Source organism: Botrytis fragariae (genome assembly GCF_013461495.1).
Source record: "Botrytis fragariae strain BVB16 chromosome Unknown tig00000006, whole genome shotgun sequence".
Taxonomy (NCBI): domain Eukaryota; kingdom Fungi; phylum Ascomycota; class Leotiomycetes; order Helotiales; family Sclerotiniaceae; genus Botrytis; species Botrytis fragariae.
In genome coordinates, this window is record NW_023500988.1 from 1,618,357 (window position 1) to 1,639,513 (window position 21,157).

Here is a 21,157-nt window from a genome sequence, read left to right on the forward strand (position 1 = left end):
GTGTCGATCTAGAATGGCAGAATTCGAGAACAGACGTCGAGACATTATGGATACCTCTCAATCCAAAAAGGTATAACGTTTGAAAACATCAGTTGATAATGGAAACAGAAAGGAAAACCGCAGATCATCTTACCTACCTCCGTCAAGCCCTCGACCTTGCCCGACTATCTCCACCCAAATCTACCAATTTCTGTGTTGGCGCAGTACTTCTCAATGCTTCAACAAATACTATTATCTCAACAGGCTACACATTGGAGTGTCCTGGCAATACACACGCAGAACAATGTTGCTTCATAAAGCTCTCTCAAGCTCACAATATACCTGAAGAACGACTTGCGGAAATTCTGCCGGAAAATACGATATTATATACTACAATGGAACCATGTGCAAAGAGATTGAGCGGGAACGTGAGTTGTCTAGACAGAATTCTGAAGTTGGGTGAAGGTGGAAAAGGGATTCGTAAGGTAGTGGTCGGTGTGAAAGAGCCAGAGAAGTTCGTGGGCGAAAACGAAGGGAGGAGAAGATTGGAAGAAGCGGGCGTTGAGGTATTGTTGGTTGAGGGACTAGAGGAAGAAATATTGAAGGTTGCTACAGCAGGGCATATTCCGGTATCTGATGGATGAACAGTCACATTCTACGTTTGATATGAAGATAGCACACCAGTTTTTCCGAGTCGGATATCGTACACCCCGAGGTTACCCGTGAATTGGACGAACGTGATGGTTTAAATGGAGTGATTTGCTTCCCACGAGCTCAGGTGCATTAACCCATCAATAATACCACACCTAATTTATATTCCAGATGGTCAATCTCCTCCAACTTCTTCAAGGTCAAGCAATGTATTTGCAAGTTTCACGAGGATCATGCAAGTCTTATATCCAAAGTGATACTTCCAGAAAGGACACATAAAGTCGCCCCGAAAAAGGTGCGTACTGCTATCCACGTTGGGCTTTCAGAGGGCCTTTACCTTGGATTGTGTGTCAGTGTTTTAGTACTGGTTTCTAGATACACGATGTTTGAGAAGATGGCAACATGCCGTGGCTTTAGTACTTGCACTTAGTTTGAATCGATACTCAATAACCCTAAAGGCGGGCAAGTTTGTGATATCATCTGCTAAGAGCACTGTTCGAAACCCATATTGAAGTAAGAGTTGCTTTTTTATTGGTCTCGTCGTAACCAAGAGCGCAAGTCGTTTTCAGGGTTGGCTCGCCAGCGACGAATATCTCGTGGACGTTTTCCATCACACTAGATATGAGTAGTTAGCCTATTCTGTTCTCTCTTCACGTTGCTATTTAAGCTCAAAGCCTCCTCAAACATATAAGCATCACACGCCTCAATGGCGCAGCAGTAGAATTTAGTGTTCTCGAGAATGTTGTCCGCCTTTTTACTCAGCATTGTGAGGGCTTCGATCAGACAGTGACATTGTCGGGTATATGAATTATAGAAAGTATAACATATGCGATAATGGCTCATTGGGGTTAAAGAGCGTCGCGCTCTTAAGCTTTTGTTATTTTGATGGAGCGGAAGTGAAGTGAATTTTTTGTGGAGATCGAGGATTTGTTTTGGGGTATATGAATTTCTCAATGCATGAACGGATTCTTCCTATATAAAGGGTGTTGGTATCGACAACTCGATTTGCCAGAAAGCTTTTGGGTTCTCTGAGCACCAAGAATTTATTATTGGATTCCTCAATCAGGCACCCCAAACATTGGACTCGTTTCCACAATCTCATTGGGACAACTGTCAAATTCGTTTTTGGCCATACTTTCTATGCACCTATGCAATATGTTGCTATTCTTGAGCTGCTCGGGGTGTTCTATTGACCTTGGCATCCCTTCTGGTTTGTACTTTTTGCAAGCTAGTGTATTGTCTACGGAGATGGTTGTAGTTGCCACTAGTAGAGGTGATTGTACTGAGGGAAGATCAGGATGTTTTCATCCTCCTTCTTCATTTACCTTGCATGTTTCCACTTGAGTCAACCTAATCTTGTTTCCCACCCTCTCACCCAACATCCCAAACCTCTACCTAGCAACACGTGATAAAAACATACAAAGAGACTTTTGTTGCATATCTAGTTTTCAGTTTCGGTTCCATTTTCAATTTCATTACGAGAGAGCAAGGCAAACTTAAACATGATAAGAATTAAGATATGCAACAAGTCTTTTCTGTCAAAAGCCAGCCAATCAAAGGAGCACATTCAAACTTTTCAGGTGAAAACACCAGATCCCTTACTGGTGATTTGATTGAAGGGGGTGAAGTTGATTTGGTATCTATCTTCTGTACATCTATTATGTGTGTATCTATCTAGTCTGTTCAATCTCGACAAGCTAAGACAATGAGAAGAGATCTAAAAATTGACTTACTTTTTTATGCCAGATATCCACGAATTGATACAAGGACTCAAGCGCTCAAACTTTCTGTCGCTTCCTACTACAACTTATTTCAATATAACGCCGACAATGCAAGTTCGATATGACACCCCAAATATTCTTGAGTATTGGGCCCAAGCTTCGCAACTAATCCCATCATACTTACCAATTATACGAGGAAAGAGGAGTAAGGGCATTTTTGGTGCGACATACAAACAAATTGACAAATGGGATGTGTATCAATGAGTTCAGCACAATTACGATATCGTTCTAGTTCTAGTTTTGGGGAATGTCACGTTGGAGTTGAGAGTTGTGGCTTGGGGGAAAGTAGAAGAGGTAAGATTTGTTGCTTCGCGACAGTCAAAAAAGATGATGATGGGAAGAGGCGGGGGGTTGACGGAGGAGCATGAAGGTGTTCTAACTTTTCGTTGTTGATTGAGGAAGGGAGAGAGATATGTGATCACAAATTGGAGTAGTGGGAGTGAGCGTAGTCTTGAACTCTTAGCAAATGGTTTTCTTGTTGGAGACGAAATAGATACATTTTTTCCATGTTCAAATACAATTAGAAAGAATATAGATTTGCAACAACATCCTCAACTTTGTTCTTTATATTCTTACTCAACTAGCAGTCTCATGTCGCACATTACCAAGTCATCAAAATATCGATATCAGTTAGAAAGAAGGCAGGGATAATATCGGCCAGACCGTTACGAATACCAACGGATCTCCACAAATTACACTTTTATCATCTTCGTGTGCAAGGGTCCAAGGCTGACGTTCTGTTTCATTTTGGCATAAGTGTATCTGAAAGGACGAGGGCTCGAGGAGGATAAACGTTGGTCAATTTAACGGCTCGATATCGATATTTGATAGGGAAGGGTTACGTAAAGTGAGGGTGGTTATCTTTCCCCACATTTTCGTGGGCAGTGGAGTTAGCATTGGCCATGATATTGAAACTGGGCCTGGCTTCGGGAGCGAGGTTTATTTATATACTCTGTGTAACAAATATGGAGGTTCCCCAACAGGTGGTTTAGAAGCATTATGGTTAGAAGTGATACAATAACTTGTAATAATGAGTTAATGTCACCATATCTTGGCAAGGGTATATAAAAACGCACGGGAAAAGATATTCATGTTTGATTCCGCATTGAAGATAGGATAAGAGCTCTTCAAAGTATCGTGCCGGAACTAAACCTCGATGTTGCATACTTCATGGTGCGCGATAAGGATGGCAAGGAAGATTAATTGGTGCAAGATAAAAGATAAGCAATTTCTGGTGTATCTTTTCATATCTAGTAGATGCGGGCAGTTTTACCATTGGCCTGGTATTGTTACAATACATGATGTTTCTTCACATGACTTATGTTTTGTTGTTCTGAGTTGATAATCATTTCAGATAAATTCAAGAAGGTCCTAAGAAATACACGATGTACTTGTGTATACATATATGAAATGACCGAAAAGCTAACTACCACAGTAGAAGAAAAAAGCAAAAAAGAAAAAAAAAAAGATAAAGTAGAATTTATATCAAGATAAAGACATTGAAAACGAAGCCATCAAAAGAAGTTCACCCGATTCCCGAAGCCACCTCTTGATAGCAGGGGTTCAGGCTAAACCTTCCTGATCAAGTATAAGATCTGATAGCTGTTGTACGACCCCTTCCGCCCTGCGAGCAAACGTGCTTCAAATGGAATTCTGTCATGCCTTGCGGGAAATTGATAAACCTCCGTGTACTACATAGATATGCCATGTCCGCTATATCTTCTCCAAACCTACAACAATCATCCTCATATTGAATGAAGATGGCTACTTTGACACAGTCGAAGAGCAATGCATCGGCTCACAATGACTTGATACGTCGTCCTTCTGTCACGACGGCGTTGCCGGCTGGAGATAGCCCAAATCTTGAAGGCTTGAGTGCGGATGAAGCTGCACTGACGGCTTTGGGTTATAAACAAGAGTTCAAGCGAGAATTCTCCTTATGGACAACTTTTTGTGTTTCTTTTGCTGTTCTTGGATTGCTGCCCAGTTTCGCGAGTACCTTATATTATGGAATGGGTTATGCAGGTACTGGAGGAATGGTTTGGGGGTGGTTGGTAAGTTGGTTCTTCATCCAATGTGTTGCTATGGGAATGGCAGAGTTGTGTTCGAGTATGCCGACTAGGTGAGTGTTCTTCGATATTGTTCAAAAATGCAAGCGCTAAATATTTTCGAGTGGTGGATTATATTATGCTGCAGCAGTACTCGCTCCTCCAGGATGGGGTCCATTTGCCGCTTGGATAACTGGGTGGTCGAATTGGATGGTCCAGATCACAGGAGCACCCAGTGTGGACTATGCGCTCGCTGCCATGATTCTAGCTGCCGCATCAATCACTCATCCCGAGTACGAGCCAACAAATTACCAGACGTTCTTATTGACCGTCTTTATCATGATCATCCATGGAGTTATATCGAGTATGCCAACATTATGGATTGCGAAGTTCAATTCGTTTGGATCGACGTTGAATATGATAGCTTTGTTGGTGGTAATCATAATGATTCCAGCATCGGTCACCGGAACTGCCACAACGCCAAAATTCTTTCCTTCAAAGGAGGTCTGGTCTATCCAGAATGGTACCGATTGGCCAGATGGAGTCGCAGTCCTCATGTCGTTTATCGCCATTATTTGGACGATGTCGGGATACGATGCCCCGTTCCATCTCTCGGAGGAGTGCAGTAATGCCAGTGTCGCGGCCCCACGCGCCATCGTTCTGACCAGTGGAATTGGAGGTCTTATGGGATGGGCTTTGCAACTTGTTGTTGCTTACACTGTCATCGATATTACCGAGGTCGTTGATTCCCCACTTGGACAACCATGGGCATCGTATCTCGTTCAAGTGATGCCACAGAAGATCGCGCTCGCTATACTTGCCCTCACTATTATGTGCGGATTTTTTATGGGTCAAGGATGTATGGTGGCCGCTTCTCGAGTAACTTTCGCCTATGCCCGAGACGATTGTTTTCCATGTTCTTGGTGGATCAAGAGAATTAATAAGTCTACTTACACTCCAGTCAATGCCGTGTGGTTCAATACTGTCATAGGTTGCCTTCTCCTGTTGTTGATCTTTGGCGGAAGCGTAGCCATTGGCGCCATCTTCTCCGTTGGTGCCATCGCAGCCTATGTTGCCTTCACCATCCCTATCTTTATTCGCGTATTCTTCGTTGGGGATAGATTTCGACGTGGACCATGGCATCTTGGCAAATTCAGCAAGCCGATTGGAATGGCTGCCTCTTCTTTTATCCTTGTTATGATGCCAATTCTTTGCTTTCCAGCATATAGAGGCAATGATCTGATTGCCTCTTTGATGAACTGGACCGTGGTTGTGTATTTCGGACGTGAGTACTCTTTATTATTGGGGTTCTTTTATATCCATCTTCGGCGGCTAATAATAGATTCAGCGATGAGTATAGTAATGATCTGGTGGTTCGTGTCAGCACATAAATGGTTCAAAGGACCTGTAATCAATGTCGAGGTAAGTTACATACATCCCACACTAACATTCCAGCCACGAAGGCTAACACTGGTAATCCTAGCATCATATGATGGGTAGAGACCCGGAAGAAATTATGGAAGGCGTCGAAGATAGTTCAGATGATGGAAAGATCAAGCCAAATCCCTTCGAAAAGAAAGCCGAGTCGGGAGGGGATCGAGCTCTTGAGACTTCTGCGGTAACCCAGTGAAAGCTCCTGGGTCTGGAAGCATATCAGTATTAAGATCTGTTGAAACACTAGGAATAGTGAATGTACATTGATATCTTAACCAATAATTAATTGTTTTTCTCTTGCATTAATTGCAAAACAATCATAGTAACAAAGACACCAATTCCAAATACCATACAGGAGACTGGTTCCATGTCAGTTGGTCTTTGTAGGCTGGGTTTGAAGGTGTAAAGTATAAAAGAATCTTATCGAGGGAGAACTTTCTGGAGATTTGAACAATGTGGCATTCAGATGGAAGGCATGGATTGAGAAGGAAGATATACTCTCCTTCTCCCACTCTGAAAGAAACGACAGTCACCTACATCGGCGATCCGTAAGCAAAGCTTGCGCGATTTTTGCTATGCAAACTGGATATAAAATCCCTCATCATGGTAGAACCCCCTCAAATTGCCCATGAATTCGCGCAGAAATGACACAGCTTATCATCACACTGTTACCAATAGAAAGTATAAATTTTACCACTTGGTCTCAGAAGAAACATGGGAATAATTCAAAAATGATAGGGCAACATGAAAAGGATGGGAATACGAAGAGGAAGTGACGAGAATGAAGATAATGTTGAGCAACCTGAGTAGAGCGTATTGTATGTAGAAACCCCCACTTAGAGCAGATATTGTAGATCCCAATATTTGAGGAATCCGATGATAGATATTCTGCAGTTCTGCCAGACTTGGAGGATATACTACTTCTTCCACCTGCCCCTCCCTCATCGTTTCCAAGCACCAGGATACTCACACTATCTCCCCCACATCCCACACTCCACAGTCGACTGACATCATCTCAATTACTCATTCCCATAAGCGTTGAGGTAGAAAGCTTTCATGTAATAATCAAGGTAACTCAAGGCAGCACAAGACAGAAATCCGAGAGAGATGTCACCAATGTGCCTTAATTCTCAGGCCTCAGTTGAACAATGGCCATCGCCAGGCTCTCCTTGTCAATTCGAAGCTCTCGAACCCCTAAAACCATTGAACCGTTTCCACCCTCTGTAGCCTTTTGCAGTGTGTTCTCAACGAATTATGAAATGAAAGGCATGCAATCATAGTTCTGTATGAGTAGCAAATTCTAGGCACGATGTCATCCAACGTTCCGAAATCTGCCGCTGGAAACGCTTCCCTATTATCTCCTTCGAATTACGACGACGATGCGCCGTCAATACATTCAGAGCACAGTAATCAAGACGAAGACAGTGATGATGACAAAATAATTCGGGGGGCGCGTACGTCCGCAGATATTAGGAAATATGATCGAGGTGTATTAGAAGAAGAAGAAGAAAGGGACGAGCTCTTAGAAAGGAATTTGAAGCGCGGGAGAAGAGGAAGCGCATTGGAAGGAATAAGCTCAGGACTTAGAGGTCTATGGAGTAAGAGCCATGTTCTCTTACCTGGAGCTGGCAATGAAGGTTCCTCAAATCAAGACGATGAAACCGAAGTGGAAGAAAAACGACGCCAAAGGAGAAATAGACGGCAGAAGAAGAGGGAGAAATTAATGGAAGATGCAAGTCATGGCGAAGACGGAGAGTTGATGTTCGAGATGGAAGGGGGGCGCATGAAAGAAGGTAGTGCGACAGGGTCAAGCAGCGAAACTGATGAGAGCGACGATGCCGACAGACGTGGCTTGCTAAACGTACGGGACCAGGCGGCACAACGAAAAACTGCGAAATGGGCTTGGTGTGCTATATATCTTCTGATAGCATTGGGATTCACGGCTCTTTTGTTAGTGGCATGGAGGCTGTCGAAGAAAGCACGGTTCACGAAAGAACATCAAATTTTCCTAAGCAATGGCACAGCTTTATTCGCGCCAACAACGATCTTAATAAGCTTAGATGGATTTCGAGCGGATTTCTTGAAACGGGGCATCACACCTAGGTTGAATACTTTCGTCGAAGAGGGAATTTCGCCTGTCTATATGAATCCAAGTTTCCCTTCCGTCACCTTTCCAAACCATTATACATTGGTTACTGGTCTCTACCCAGAATCACATGGTGTTGTGGGAAATACATTTTGGGACGAGAAATTACAAGAAGAATTCTACTACACCAAATCTGAAGCGATGCACAAGAAATGGTGGGGCGGCGAGCCTCTATGGGTCACTGCTGAAAATCAAGGAATCAGAACTGCCATTCACATGTGGCCAGGAAGTGAAGCAAATATCATGGATGTGGAGCCTGCATACTTGGATAAATACAACGGACAAGAACTGCTTTCCAACAAGGTCAGCCGAGTACTTGAGCTTTTGGATAAGCCTGGCCGGGAAGATAGTCAAGCAGCTTTGGCTGATATGAGACCTCAATTAATTGCAGCATACGTACCCAATGTTGATCAGCATGGTCATCTTTACGGGCCAAATAGCACTGAAATCAGGGTTACTATAACAGAGGTTGACACTATGCTTGATCAATTGTTCCAAGGACTTGAGGCAAGAAATTTAACAAACATTGTTAACGTTGTCATTGTTTCAGATCATGGAATGGCTACTACAGACACAAACCGCCTTATTCAACTAGAAGATATTATTGATACCAGTCTAATTGAACACACTGATGGTTGGCCTTTATATGGACTTCGACCAAAAGATCTCTCACACCTTCAAGGTCTTTACGATACTTTGGCTGCAGAAGCCGCTATCAATCCCAATTTTGAGGTTTATCTACGAGATGTCAATATGCCCGAACGTTATCATTTCTCCAAAAATGAGCGAATTGCACCTTTATGGATTGTTCCAAAGACTGGTTGGGCGATTGTCATGAAGGACGAATTTGATGTAGTTGAAGGAAAAGCAAAAGGAATTGCCTATCACCCTCGAGGACTGCATGGCTACGACCATGAGCATCCGCTCATGAGAGCTATTTTTATCGCTAGAGGCCCTGCTTTCCCACATGAGCCGAATAGTCGTGTTGACCCTTTTCGTAAGTTCACAGCGATCTTTCCCAGCTAAGCTTAACTAACATAGCTCAGAAAATATCGAAGTGTATAATATAGTTTGTGACTCTCTGGGACTTACACCTAACCCCAATAACGGCACATTACGTCTTCCACTCAAGCCTGTTGGGCTTCACTCGTCTGATACATCTCCTCCCGAACCTGCTGATCCTGAGCCAAGTCCTTCAAAGCTGGAGCCTCAAACAAACGCAACTCTATCCATATCACCAATTGAAGCTAGCTCTGCAGCAGATCCCAATGTAGTCCCTCCACAAATGGTGGGTGTAGATACACCAGAAGACTTGGAAGATCCCAATGTGGATAGGCCAGTAGTAGGAGACGAGAGTAGTAAGACAGATGATGAGAAAAATTGGTGGGCATGGTTCAAGGGAGAACTAGATGACTTTAAAGGCTGGATTTCTGATTTAACCCATAAGAATGGGACCAACGGAACTCAGGCCTAGGGATAGAATTTACCGCTATTTTCGCTAATATGCGATATACTAGGAGTTTTGGTAGTAAACACGAAATGTCTGGGTTGGGGTTTAACAAGGCGTCTAAATTAGATACCATATGCGGGAATTTCAATGTACAATAGATTTTTTGAGAAATAATGACTTTCATGACTATGATTTGATTCCAAAGCTAGCCAAGTAGTTGATTTGCTAGTCGGGGCTTTCTGAAGTGCTAACAGCTAGAGGAATTCGCTTGCATTACTGGACGCTAAACTCAGGAGGTGCATTTATTTGCCTCTTAAAAGACCTGTTAGCAGAAGTGTGGCATTAAGTTGGAGAAGCAGTACTTCGATTTTAAGCATTCTCCATTTTCCCATGTATAGTTCTCCTGCCATTCACAATGAGTTCTGAACCAGCCTGAACTTTGACGTTACCATGGACCGTAAAGTTTCCATGAACATGCAGCTTTCCGTTAATCTTCACATTACCGCTAGCTTTCAGCTCGTTGCTAGAATCAAAGTCAGTCTATACGTTATGATATACTCAGGTCATTGACTCACCGAATTTCCACATCCCCTTCAATCTCCATTCCACCTCTCGATTGTAGATCTCCCAAGACAATCCTCTGCTTTTCTAACGACTCAACAATAATTTTGCCACTACTCTCCACATTTCCCACCTCTACTGCTCCCCTGATAGTAACTTGTCCGCTCGTATCCACCTTCCCGCCAACCCTCACCAATCCTCCTATTCCCTCTAGTAACACCTTAGAGCTACTCTTCACGTCTCCCTGCACATATACATCTCCTCTCATCTCTATACTCGAACTACTCTTCACAGTTCCCATAATCACAACTCCCCCTTTCCCCTCTCCTCCATCTAACGAAATAGACGAACTCGATCTCACATGGTCGTGTACAGTGACATGATCGTAGAGAACAATTTTAGCGCTCGCTTTGATGGGGCCGCAAACCGTCACGTGGTGATATAATGTCACGGATGAGGAACCAGATACTGACTCGAGAATTTTAAGGGGCCAGATAGGGATACTGAGCGGGATGAGGATACGGCGTTGGAGATGGGGATATTGAGTGGAGGAGATGTTGAGGGATTAGAGGAGGACGGAGTAGGAGGGAGGGAGGAGAAATCTGGTGGGTAGCTGGAGCCTGAAATTGTGGATGGGGCGGGGGTATCGTAGGGGGTATAGGCGGGCGGGCCCTCTGTGTCGGCTAGTTCGGGGATTTGAACTTTGTTATCGCCAGGGATGAAAACCATTCCGATTGTGGTGAGTGTTGAGGTGGTTTTTTATATATATAAATGAGTGCTACGTGGTGAAGTTGAAAGTTGATGTTGGAAATCTGACTATGCGAATAGATATAGATGAAATGATGTAAGAATAATCTTGAGAAACAAGGGATGTTGAAATGATGGATATATAATTTGCTGACGCAAGCATTTTCAGCTTCTGTTTGTAGTGAGTCTGATAAAGATGGCAGCCTGATATCATTGTGGCTCAATACCCCGCATCATTTGTAAGCCAATTCTCATTCATTGGTAGGCTCGTATGGTGTATAAATTCTCGTCTAGCTCTAATTACCATTTACTTTCTCAACTGTTATTTTCTGCTTCAGTTCATCTACCACCCCAATATAATCCTTCGCGCTATATGGTTCAAAAATTTCCCAAAACCAACTTGACTTTCTGTGACTTCTCAACCCCATGTCGTGGAGCAACATGTCATAATATGGCAACCCGTCAAAAACAGTATCAGGATGTCTAGCACCAAAGCCTGAAGGATATCTCCACTTTCCAAATCTGCTGTGTAGAACGGTTTGATATTCCATGTCGGAAGGAATGGAGACTTTGTTGTTGAAAAATGCAGTAGCCCAAAGTGCTTGAAATTGAGCCAGGAATGCTGTAGAGACCGACGTCATACAACCCAGAAAAATGATATCCCTAGACTCGACGAATTTTGGAGGGACCATGAAACGAAATAGTCTAAAAGGCTCGAGCCTTCCTTCGGGGGCTCCTTCCATTGGCTTTACTCTCTTAACTGCAAGTGGCTCATCCTTCAATTTGGGAAACTTGGAGAGAATTTCTTTATCGGCTCTTTCTATCAAATCAGTTGGTTCCTCAGATCCTGGGGCGTGCGGAAGTCCTAAATCTATTCCTCTAGGGAGAAATTCCAGTGGCGGTACATGTTTCCATCCGGTAGCACATGCGAAAGCGTCGGTCTGTATTTTTTCGCCGTTTGAAAGGCTCACTGTGTTCGCACTTAGGTTTACAATATCTCCAATGTGCACAGAGATTGCACCTTTGCGAACAAGTTCGAAGATATCCGTATCATGATTCAAAATCGAAAGCATCGTTCCAACGTAGAAAGAATTCGACCAAGGCTTAAGCTTCGCAGTCTCTGGGTGCTTATCATACCCATTTACCGTCTTAATCTCGTTTTCTGAATTTGCCCAATACTTATCGACAAACCAGCGACCAGCCGCTGTACCGTGCAACCAGGAACGGACCGTTCCATAGCCATCATAGTCACCATATATACAAGGACTGAACCAAGTCAAAATTCTCGTATTGACCATCATTTCGATCCAGATCTTGAGAGGCGTGGCGTACGACTCAGCCATCCATCCTGGGCCATGCCCTGACTCTCTAATAATCCAGTCTACATGGATCCCCTTCGACGCATACGCGTAGGCTATATCAAAAGAGGATTTTGCGCCTCCAAAAACACATACGCTTTTCGCTGTCTCAAAAGTATCCAAGTGATTCGGAAATTCTTTCGTATGAAATACAGGTGGTGTGAAGCCCTCAATCCCAGGAAGTGGAGGAATGAATGGCAGTGAAGTCAGTCCTGTCGCAACAATAAGTTTCGATGTGGATATCTTATATTCCTCAAAAGTTGCCGGAACACTGCTTGAACCAATCGTGACAATCCAGCCACCTTCATCTTGATGCTCAGCTGAGATTGCTTTACTCTCGAATCTAATCTTATCATAGACATTGTATTCTTTCGCAAAATCTTCGAGATATTGATGGATTACTGACCCAGGAATATATTCTCCAGGTTTAACGCCATATTTCTCTGTAGTTAAAGGAAACTCGCTATACTCTAGCGCTCCTAACATATTGTTCGTTTTCAGCCCAGGATATAATCTATCATTGGCCCATACACCCCCAATCGTTGCATTATCAGCCAAGACAACAACACTTGCATTAGGGTGGACTTGGAGGTAGGTTTTTGCACCAGCGAGACCAAACCAACCTGTCGCATTGAAAGTCAGCACATTGACATCTCTCATCTCTTTCTGAAGGTTAAGTTACCTGCTCCGACTACTACAAGATCAATTTTACCGTCTTGTGACATCTTTAACTCCTATGATGAGTGGCTGATATAGTTAACAAGAGAAAATATTGTCACAAGGAAGGCCTTCGTATATCTATATTTTATCTCTTTTTTCGATTGACTTCGGTGCTACAAGCTTATCGCAGGGATTTTTGGTAAGATCCTATGATTTGTTGTTAATCCATGGCTCCAAGGCTCCAACGAATTAACAGTGGAGTGCTCACGTACAAATCTCATGACAAGACTTTTCATCCATACAAAAATGATGCCTAACCAACCGGATTACACCAGAATATCAGTTTGACTTTGTGGATATTCGAACATAAAAAGGTGGACGAGTGAGATTTTGGGTCGAAATTTATATGCAGGGTCGCACGCGTTACGTTTGCTACAAAAGCACAAGCCCCCCGGTCCGTTGCACAACCTGCCTTTTTCGGATATATCTATATATCGTAAAACGCACTGATGGCTGTTTCGGGAAGCCCATGATCTGGAGGTTACATTGTTTCACTTGGTATATTTTCTTGTCGAAAATATATGTTTCAATTCGCAATGCATCCAAGCCATATCTACCATTGCCCGATATCAGGACGCCATAACCCTCGAGTTGAGCAATATACATGTTGCGATACAAAATCTGAATCGCAATATATCTACGAATATTACATGTGTACGATGTTTGGTGACATAATGCTGTACACCCAGATCCAATTCGGAGATTAACCCAGTCCAACGATGATCCGATTGACAATTTGAATTTATTTGAACGACTGAAATTGTCTGGGATATCAAAAGTCGCTCCTGATTTGCAATTTGAGGTTGTCGGGAACGCTGACCGTGGATAAGATATTATATGTTGAAAGTGTCTTGTACGAAGCGAATTGATAGGCTTGAAATTCTGGATGCGTAAAGCTTCATGAAGTGACTCCAGTAGCTTCTGTACCATCAAGCTTCCCGAAGATGTTTGGTGCAATTTCATCCACAATCTCCCAATCACACGGTATATAAGCCCTGAACCTGCCCATTAAAATCCCAACATTACAACTACACAATTGGATATTCTCAATTGAAGCTCTAAAATACGCACCCCCTTCAATCCAAACCTCCTTTCCCTTTTCATCATACGAGAAGCCATTCATCACTTCGCTTAGCTTTGTCAATTCGATAGACATACTCACTTCATGAGGGAGCATCGATGTACATGACAAAGCGTTGCATGTTTCTTGTCCGTACATGCAATGAGTCCAAATGACTAATGCTGCAGATGCTAAAGCAATGTAGGAAATTGGGTCGGGGATGAAGTTGGCGAGAGAGGGGGTTCGGTTGAGTGCACTGTGGCTCAGAAGAATTTCAGTGGCATGCCATAAGGCTCGCCGAGAGCTAGGCTCTTGTGTCCATGCACGTGCTACTGCAACACGTTTGGTATGGGGTTGAGAATATATATCTCCGAAGACTCCTCGGACTTTATCAGAAAGTGCTAGATCTTTGGCGAGCATCCTCATAGTCTGAGTCTCGGTAAATAGTTGTAGATTCATCAGATGATGAAGGATAGAAGTGTCGAAGATGAAGCTATGAATGCGTCGGCAAACTATATCTTGCCATCCGGGCTTATCGTGGTCTTCAAGTCCATAGTAGTAACGCACTGGAGACTGTTCTACCTGGTCAAATGTATCGGGGCACGATATTTTCGCGGAAAGATTTGAGAACCCGCGCTTTAGAGCTTCCAGTTGGCGTTTTAGTGATTGTTTTTGAATATTTAAACTTATTTCATTCTGTCTCTCGGGCCGACTCTGCTTTGAAAGCTGCAATATTTCTGACTGCATAGCCCAAAGACAAATCTGAATATCCTCCAACATAGACTCATTTTCTGGAAACTCAATTCCTCCAAGAGCTACTTCTTCAAACATCACATTGATTGAACGATAGCTTCTAAATTTCGGTTCATCCGGTTGACGAGCCTCCCAATTAGGAAGTCCTCCAGCATTCCAAAGTGCGATAGTGTATGGAATACTGAAGTGTAGTTCTTCTGGCTTGAGTAAAACTGGCCGCACGGTTATGGCACTGAAATATGTGTCAATCTTGAAGAGATCAACTGCAATCCTCTTTCTTTGTTGCTCTCTAACTGAACGTAATGGTAGAAAATACCCGGGCTTATCATCTGGATAGATAGTCCCAGGTGTTAAGATTCCAACTTCGTATATAGAGGCAACTAACAGGTTGCGTAAAATCAGTCCTTTTTTCAAAACCTCACGCTTCCCACAGTATGATGCAAAAACAATATTCAACAACGTGCACTGATATAAAACGATTGGCAGAGGCTGTGCCATTGTATCTATATCCATCAGCTGGCATAGACGTGGGATAACATGTTCTACCAAACTATGGTAGACTTTCAAAGCCCAATCTCTCGAGCTTGGAGCCCCGTCAATCCAGCCTCCAATCATCAATATAGATGGGTATAGAAGCTCAGGTGCCTCTTCATCGTCCTCATAAGTTGGAGAATGTATTATGGGCCAACGATCGTGGAAGTTGGCAAAGTATAGAGAACGATATTTCTCGACAGTTTCTTTGGCAAGTGAACATAGGTATTCAAGCTTAGTTATGGGAACAAGGGTATTTTGGTGTGCTTCTCGAATTTGAGGAACATCTTGTTGGATCCTGACGTTTGACCAATCGACAAGCCCATAAGGCGTACGCCCCAGATTCAGCGAGGGAGAATCTTCAGCCGTAACTGAATTGTTAAGCACATTCCGGCTTACTGACGAATCATGTACGTCTTGTAAAGGGCTGTGTGTTGGAATAGAGTTGAATGTTTGATTTGAGCGGGAAGATTGATCGGAGTTGAATGCTTGAGCCACATTGGATGCTTGATTCGTAACAAAGGTCTCATCCGGATTGGGTGTCTGACCAGACTGTGGACTTTTAACAGACATTCGATCCCCTCGTACATCTTCGAATATTGAAAATTCCGAACCCTCCCGATCGTTCAAATCATCTTTGGGGGTTTCATCTTGCCTGCTGGCTATAGCAGATAGTTCTTGCCGCAACCCATATTGGCAGGGAATCTTCTTCTTTTCACATCTGGAACATGGATCATTTCCATCGCATTTGATTTTACTGGAATGACAAGCCGCGCATGCCCTCCTGCTTCGACCAGTAGGTTTTTTGAATTGTTGCCCGTGACGTCCAAGATGTCTCTGCAGTCCATCACTACGAGAAAACTCTTTATGACATATTCTACAAATATGTGCAGGAGACAAATTGGAATGTGATTTTTGATGCCGAGTCAAATGCTCCTTCCGTTGAAACGATTTCGTACAACCTCGGGACTGGCATGTCCATCTAGGTGGTGTTTCTTGGCTATCCATTAACGCGAATGACGAAATAAATGGCTAGCCAGAATCTAACTAAGGTATCACCTACAGCACTCGTCCATATCTTGATTCGTATTTAACATTCAAAAAACTGTTGTAGTTTATGTGAAGGTTTGTAATCCATCGCGTGTGTTGATAGGTCCGTGAGGTGGGCGGCCGAGATGAGAAGTTGTCACGTGATAATCAAGTTTCGAGTTTTTGCTATCAGGGAAAGGGAGGTCGTAATCGAAACTTGGTGAAGTTTAAATGCCCAGAGTTTGATTTCCATCGTCTCGTGTTGTGCTATTCTTCTGTTTCCATAGGTGTAAGAGGAGGGCGGCCGAAAATTACTTATCCTCCGAAAAAGCTAAAACTCTAAAGCCCAAGCCGCCCGGGACCTTCATCCTATATCACTAAGCATTTTATCTACACAAGGAATGAGGTCCTGGTGCATGTTTCATGATAAATAATGAATCAAAAATGTAGATTTTGAGATCAAAAACTAATTGGAGTTTTGAAAATTATACGCAAGCTTTGGCCAAGATTTTGTACCTGTTGACTTTGATTTCCAGCGTCTACAGAACAAGATGTTGGTGGTAAATATCCAAGTCTGAAAGACCATCTAGCCGCCGGTTTGAAATGGAACACTGAATGCCATGGAAAGGATTCATCCGCTCAAGAAAAAGAGGGATAATCCGATGAATAACACCTCAAAAAGGAAATGCAATGAAATACATTTAACTTTGTCTTAGGTTCCTTTTCAAGCCTTGATGATCAAGCGATCGTGAGGGATTCTTTACACTTCGGCTCCCCCACATCGCTTGTTTCTCTCCCCTTGAAGATGTGAGTGGAATTCCGCGAACATCTTATATATAAACGACGAAGTACTTGAAGGAAAAAACTCATCATTCAAATATCCATCTATTCATTCTATCAAAGTCCTCAATCATTCAATATTTTCAAAATTTTCAAGAATCAACCATTCTATATACCAAAATCATCTTCATCATGAGTGTCATCAAGAACGTAGCTATCACTGGTGTAAGTGAACCAATCTTCTCTAAACCTATCACGGCATGATCTAACTCAAATAAAGGCAGCTGGTGCCCTTGGCAAGCCCATTCTTGAAGCCCTCGTCCAATCCAACAAATTCAACATCACAGTCCTCACTCGCTCCACATCCACCTCAACCCACAACTACCCCTCAAGCGTGACTGTTCTTCCCGTAGACTTTGACTCCATTCCCTCTCTCACAACTGCCCTCCAATCACAAAAAATCGACGCCATAGTCTCCAGCGTCGGAACCGAAGGTCTCCTCGGTCAAAAACTCCTAATCGACGCCGCCGTCGCGGCAGGCGTAACCCGTTTCATCCCTTCAGAATTCGGTTCTAACCTTTCCGACCCCTCGACTAAAGCCCTTCCAGTCTTTGGATACAAAGTAGCCACCACTTCTCATCTCGAAGCCGTTGCTGCCAAAAATCCAAGCTTTACATACACATGTATTCGCAACGGCCCATTTCTCGATTGGGGACTTGAGTACAATTTTATCTTCGATGTAACATCAGGAAAACCATCTATTTACGATGGAGGTGATAAGATATTCAGTACCACCACTCTCGAAACCGTAGCTCAAGCCGTCGTGGCTGTTCTCTCCAAATTTGAAGAGACGAAAAACCGAGCCGTGTATATTCAAGATTTGCAAACATCTCAGAATCATCTTTTGTCGATTGCGAAGAAGGTTGCCCCAGAGAAGAGATGGGAAGCCGTTCCGGTGAAGACGGCTGATATTTTCAAGTCTTCAAACGAGAAACTTGCAAAGGGGGAAATTACCATGGAGGTTATGATCGGATATATTCTTGTTGGGGTTTTTGGAGAGGGATATCCATCGAGATGGGAAAGGACGGATAATGAATTGTTGGGTTTGAAGGAAAAGACCGACGCTGAGTTGGAAGCTATTGTGAAGAAGTATGTCAAGTAATGGGCAATGTCCTGAGAGAATATTAGATTGCAATGTGCAACAATTTTATGGACAAATTATGAACGATGTAGTGTTTCTCATTCCTGTTCACAAGTTTTGAATCTTTATTACGCATTGCCGAAAATATTATCTATGTTGAAGATGTGAAGGTGTGAAGATGTGAAGATGTGAAGCTAAGGAGAATGAGGAGGATGAGGAGAATGGATCTGTCAATAGTATCGGAATTTGATGATAAACAATCTAAAATTCCAGAATGTAAAAGGATATAATACTAATGTCAAACTCTTTTTCTTTTTTAAATATATAAATCTATCAGATATATGTTTTTGAGTTTGTTTTATTGCGGTACTAAAAAGTCATTCTTAATCTGATAGTGGTTAGAGCGTAGATACCACACACATGCCGTCGTGATATAGACTAATAATACTTTCTTAAATTTAGCGATTAACAATCCTAGCAAGTCTAGTCAACGGTGATGTGATTATAGTAATCTCGTCAGATTGTCTATAATAGAATCTATAACTACGTATATTCAAATCTTGCTCCATGCAATTTTAATATCTATATTATCAAACCCCCAGATCTCTCTTCAAAATATCCGCTCCCTTCTCTGCTACCGCATAAACAGTACTCAAGACATTCCCACGAGGCTCAATTGGAACAACACTGGCATCACAAACCCTCACGTTCGCCGTTCCATATACAACCAAATTCTCGTCAACAACTCCGTCCAAATCCTCACTCATCATAGCACATGTTCCTACGGGATGGTAATTCGTTGCTCCAAATTGGCGAATGAAGCGCGTCACTTCCTCTACACTTTTAGCGCGGCGAGGAAATCCACTCGGTAAAGTGTTACCATCTGGCTTGAGAAGCGCAGATAGCTTGGACTGTTCCAGCATTTGGCCGATTTGGATTATGTGGCGAGATAGGATTTCGGCGTCTAGGGGATGTTCGAGGTAGTTGATTTTGATTTCAGGATATTCCCCAGGGTCAGCAGTTATGATATGAGAGCTTCCACGAGAGAATGGGTAGGAAAGCATAGCTAATATGGTCATATAGTTCCCTGGTGCAGGTGTAGCACTCGGAGTGTATCGTTGTTTCCGTGTCATGAAAACTGTTGAGGATGCTTCTTCTGGGTCGAGGATTATGCGCTTGATGATGTCGTACTGAGCTTTTAGTCCTTTGCTGACTGTTGATGAAGTATCCAGGAGGATCTTGTCGACGAGAGTTATCAATTCGCGTTCTTCTTCTTCCGAGTTGAAGGCTTTCAAGGGCAGATAGGAGAAACTGTATGCAGCACCTTCCGCAAGCCGACCTATGTGCTTGGCTTCGTACAGCTTTTTGGCAGCTTCAATTATTGTGGGATCACGGGCAGAGACGTCTGCTGTTTCGATACTATCTAGCACTTCAACGGAAGGCCCAAAATTCAGATGGTCTTGGAGGTTTTCTATTCTCACGCGTAAGCATCATACAAGTCAATTTGCCTAGCAGGCATTCTCACCACCGACACCTTCGAGTTCGTGAAGACACTCAATACCCGCAGTAGCAATTCTCTCACGTTGTCCAATTCCGGATAGCTCCAGTAATTTTGGTGATCCAAATGTCCCAGCACATACCACGACTTCTCGATTCGCATGGGCAATCACATTTTCCCCATCTTCTTGGCTGTAAAGAACACCTATTGCAACAGCCTTACCGTCCCTCTTCTCATCTCCAAAGATGATCTTACTCGCCAGCACGTTACTTTTGACGACGAGGTTATCTCGTTTCGTGGATGGCTCCAGAAATGCGACCCCAGCATGGCTTCTTTCGCCTTTGCGATAATCAATAGCATTCGTCGTTGTGGACCCACCAAGAACATCTCCCTCGACGGGGTTCTTCGACGAGCTATATCCCAGATCTTGGATCGCATCCGCCCAAGCTTTCTGCATCGGATGTAACGTCACAGGATAGGAAGCTTGAATTCCTTCCTCATACTCGCTCTCGTCATGCCTACGGATATATCCACCTTCCATCGCAAAATCTCCAATCTCCAACTCTCGCTTAACCTCCTCGCCAGGTGCTTGCAATTTTTGAAACCTCGTATAATACTTCCCAACCCCTTCCCAATCCCAACCTTTCCCAGCACCCACTAAACTTCCCCATGCATCATGATATGCGCTCGATGGATATACCAGTGCATGTGAATTAATCGCGCTACTTCCACCCCATAGCTTGCCCCGTGGCTGCAAAATCACTCTACCATTCAAACCTTGCTCCGACACAGTCCGGAATCCCCAATCATAATTCTGGTTTCCAAGTAATGAACCAGCAAGGCCTGGGGTACTGACTTTGGGGTCTGAGTTGCGATTTTGGCCTGCTTCGAGTACGAGAACACGAAGGGTGGGGGTAGATGAGAGGCGTGCTGCCAGGACGCTACCTGCTGTCCCGCCGCCGACGATTATTACGTCAAAGGTGTCATTGTCTTTGTTTCCCAAAGACATGGTGAAATCAGGAGCTAGTATTGTTTGTATGAAGTCAAACTTTGAGCTCGAAAGTATCCTGCCATCGCAATGGCGATGTCGTACGATATGAGAGATGGCGCTTAAGCGCCTAGGCAGCAACGTACTTCCACCTGCCGAAAGAGTATCTGAGAAACCCACTTTACGCCACATGAGTAATTATGCAATATTGTAAGACATATATTATCGTAGCAAGTGTAGACGTGAACATAGTATAATTGAAGTAAAGTAATGTGTATCATCAGAGATTGTTACAAGATGCAAAACGAAAAAAGTGAGCATAATCAATTTCTCGCAAGCTTTAAACATTGCCATACAAAACATAAGATCACAAAAATGGCGAACTATGTTTTCAATGCTGTTCCAGATGATAGTAACGAATATTGGTATTTATACTTGAAATATATACCACATTGTCCCAATTTCCTCAATGCGTCTAATCATTAACCAAACCAATAACCCA

The 21,157-nt window shown here is 43.2% G+C and overlaps 9 protein-coding genes across 9 annotated transcripts; 5 read left to right on the top strand and 4 right to left on the bottom strand.

The window, feature by feature from the left end:
• Positions 1-98: 98 nt before the first annotated feature.
• On the top strand, positions 99-623 carry Bfra_001681 (putative cytidine and deoxycytidylate deaminase zinc-binding domain protein; the record flags this gene model as incomplete). Its single annotated transcript, XM_037332105.1, has 1 exon — positions 99-623. One exon carries the CDS (start codon positions 99-101, stop codon positions 621-623), a length of 525 nt encoding a protein of 174 aa, XP_037196259.1.
• A 3,548-nt stretch (positions 624-4,171) lies between these two features.
• Positions 4,172-6,089, top strand: Bfra_001682 (putative amino acid permease protein; the record flags this gene model as incomplete). The annotated part of the gene is made up of 4 exons (XM_037332106.1): positions 4,172-4,533; positions 4,585-5,744; positions 5,808-5,881; positions 5,943-6,089. The coding sequence occupies 4 exons, from the start codon at positions 4,172-4,174 to the stop codon at positions 6,087-6,089; spliced, it is 1,743 nt and encodes a 580-aa protein (XP_037196260.1).
• Positions 6,090-6,646: 557 nt separating this feature from the next.
• Bfra_001683 (uncharacterized protein) lies at positions 6,647-6,935 on the top strand (the record flags this gene model as incomplete). The annotated part of the gene is made up of 2 exons (XM_037332107.1): positions 6,647-6,699; positions 6,788-6,935. The coding sequence occupies 2 exons, from the start codon at positions 6,647-6,649 to the stop codon at positions 6,933-6,935; spliced, it is 201 nt and encodes a 66-aa protein (XP_037196261.1).
• A 267-nt stretch (positions 6,936-7,202) lies between these two features.
• Bfra_001684 (putative type i phosphodiesterase nucleotide pyrophosphatase protein) lies at positions 7,203-9,513 on the top strand (the record flags this gene model as incomplete). Its single annotated transcript, XM_037332108.1, has 2 exons — positions 7,203-9,036; positions 9,086-9,513. The coding sequence occupies 2 exons, from the start codon at positions 7,203-7,205 to the stop codon at positions 9,511-9,513; spliced, it is 2,262 nt and encodes a 753-aa protein (XP_037196262.1).
• Positions 9,514-9,858: 345 nt separating this feature from the next.
• Positions 9,859-10,779, bottom strand: Bfra_001685ib (uncharacterized protein; the record flags this gene model as incomplete). The annotated part of the gene is made up of 3 exons (XM_037332110.1): positions 9,859-10,012; positions 10,065-10,458; positions 10,524-10,779. The coding sequence occupies 3 exons, from the start codon at positions 10,777-10,779 to the stop codon at positions 9,859-9,861; spliced, it is 804 nt and encodes a 267-aa protein (XP_037196264.1).
• Positions 10,780-11,093: 314 nt separating this feature from the next.
• On the bottom strand, positions 11,094-12,880 carry Bfra_001685ia (putative flavin-binding monooxygenase-like protein; the record flags this gene model as incomplete). The annotated part of the gene is made up of 2 exons (XM_037332109.1): positions 11,094-12,778; positions 12,838-12,880. The coding sequence occupies 2 exons, from the start codon at positions 12,878-12,880 to the stop codon at positions 11,094-11,096; spliced, it is 1,728 nt and encodes a 575-aa protein (XP_037196263.1).
• Positions 12,881-13,773: 893 nt separating this feature from the next.
• On the bottom strand, positions 13,774-16,227 carry Bfra_001686 (putative transcription factor c2h2 cys6 protein; the record flags this gene model as incomplete). Its single annotated transcript, XM_037332111.1, has 1 exon — positions 13,774-16,227. One exon carries the CDS (start codon positions 16,225-16,227, stop codon positions 13,774-13,776), a length of 2,454 nt encoding a protein of 817 aa, XP_037196265.1.
• Positions 16,228-17,220: 993 nt separating this feature from the next.
• On the top strand, positions 17,221-18,190 carry Bfra_001687 (putative oxidoreductase - protein; the record flags this gene model as incomplete). The annotated part of the gene is made up of 2 exons (XM_037332112.1): positions 17,221-17,253; positions 17,309-18,190. 2 exons carry the CDS (start codon positions 17,221-17,223, stop codon positions 18,188-18,190), a joined length of 915 nt encoding a protein of 304 aa, XP_037196266.1.
• A 569-nt stretch (positions 18,191-18,759) lies between these two features.
• Positions 18,760-20,676, bottom strand: Bfra_001688 (putative aryl-alcohol dehydrogenase protein; the record flags this gene model as incomplete). The annotated part of the gene is made up of 2 exons (XM_037332113.1): positions 18,760-19,640; positions 19,695-20,676. 2 exons carry the CDS (start codon positions 20,674-20,676, stop codon positions 18,760-18,762), a joined length of 1,863 nt encoding a protein of 620 aa, XP_037196267.1.
• Positions 20,677-21,157: the final 481 nt, after the last annotated feature.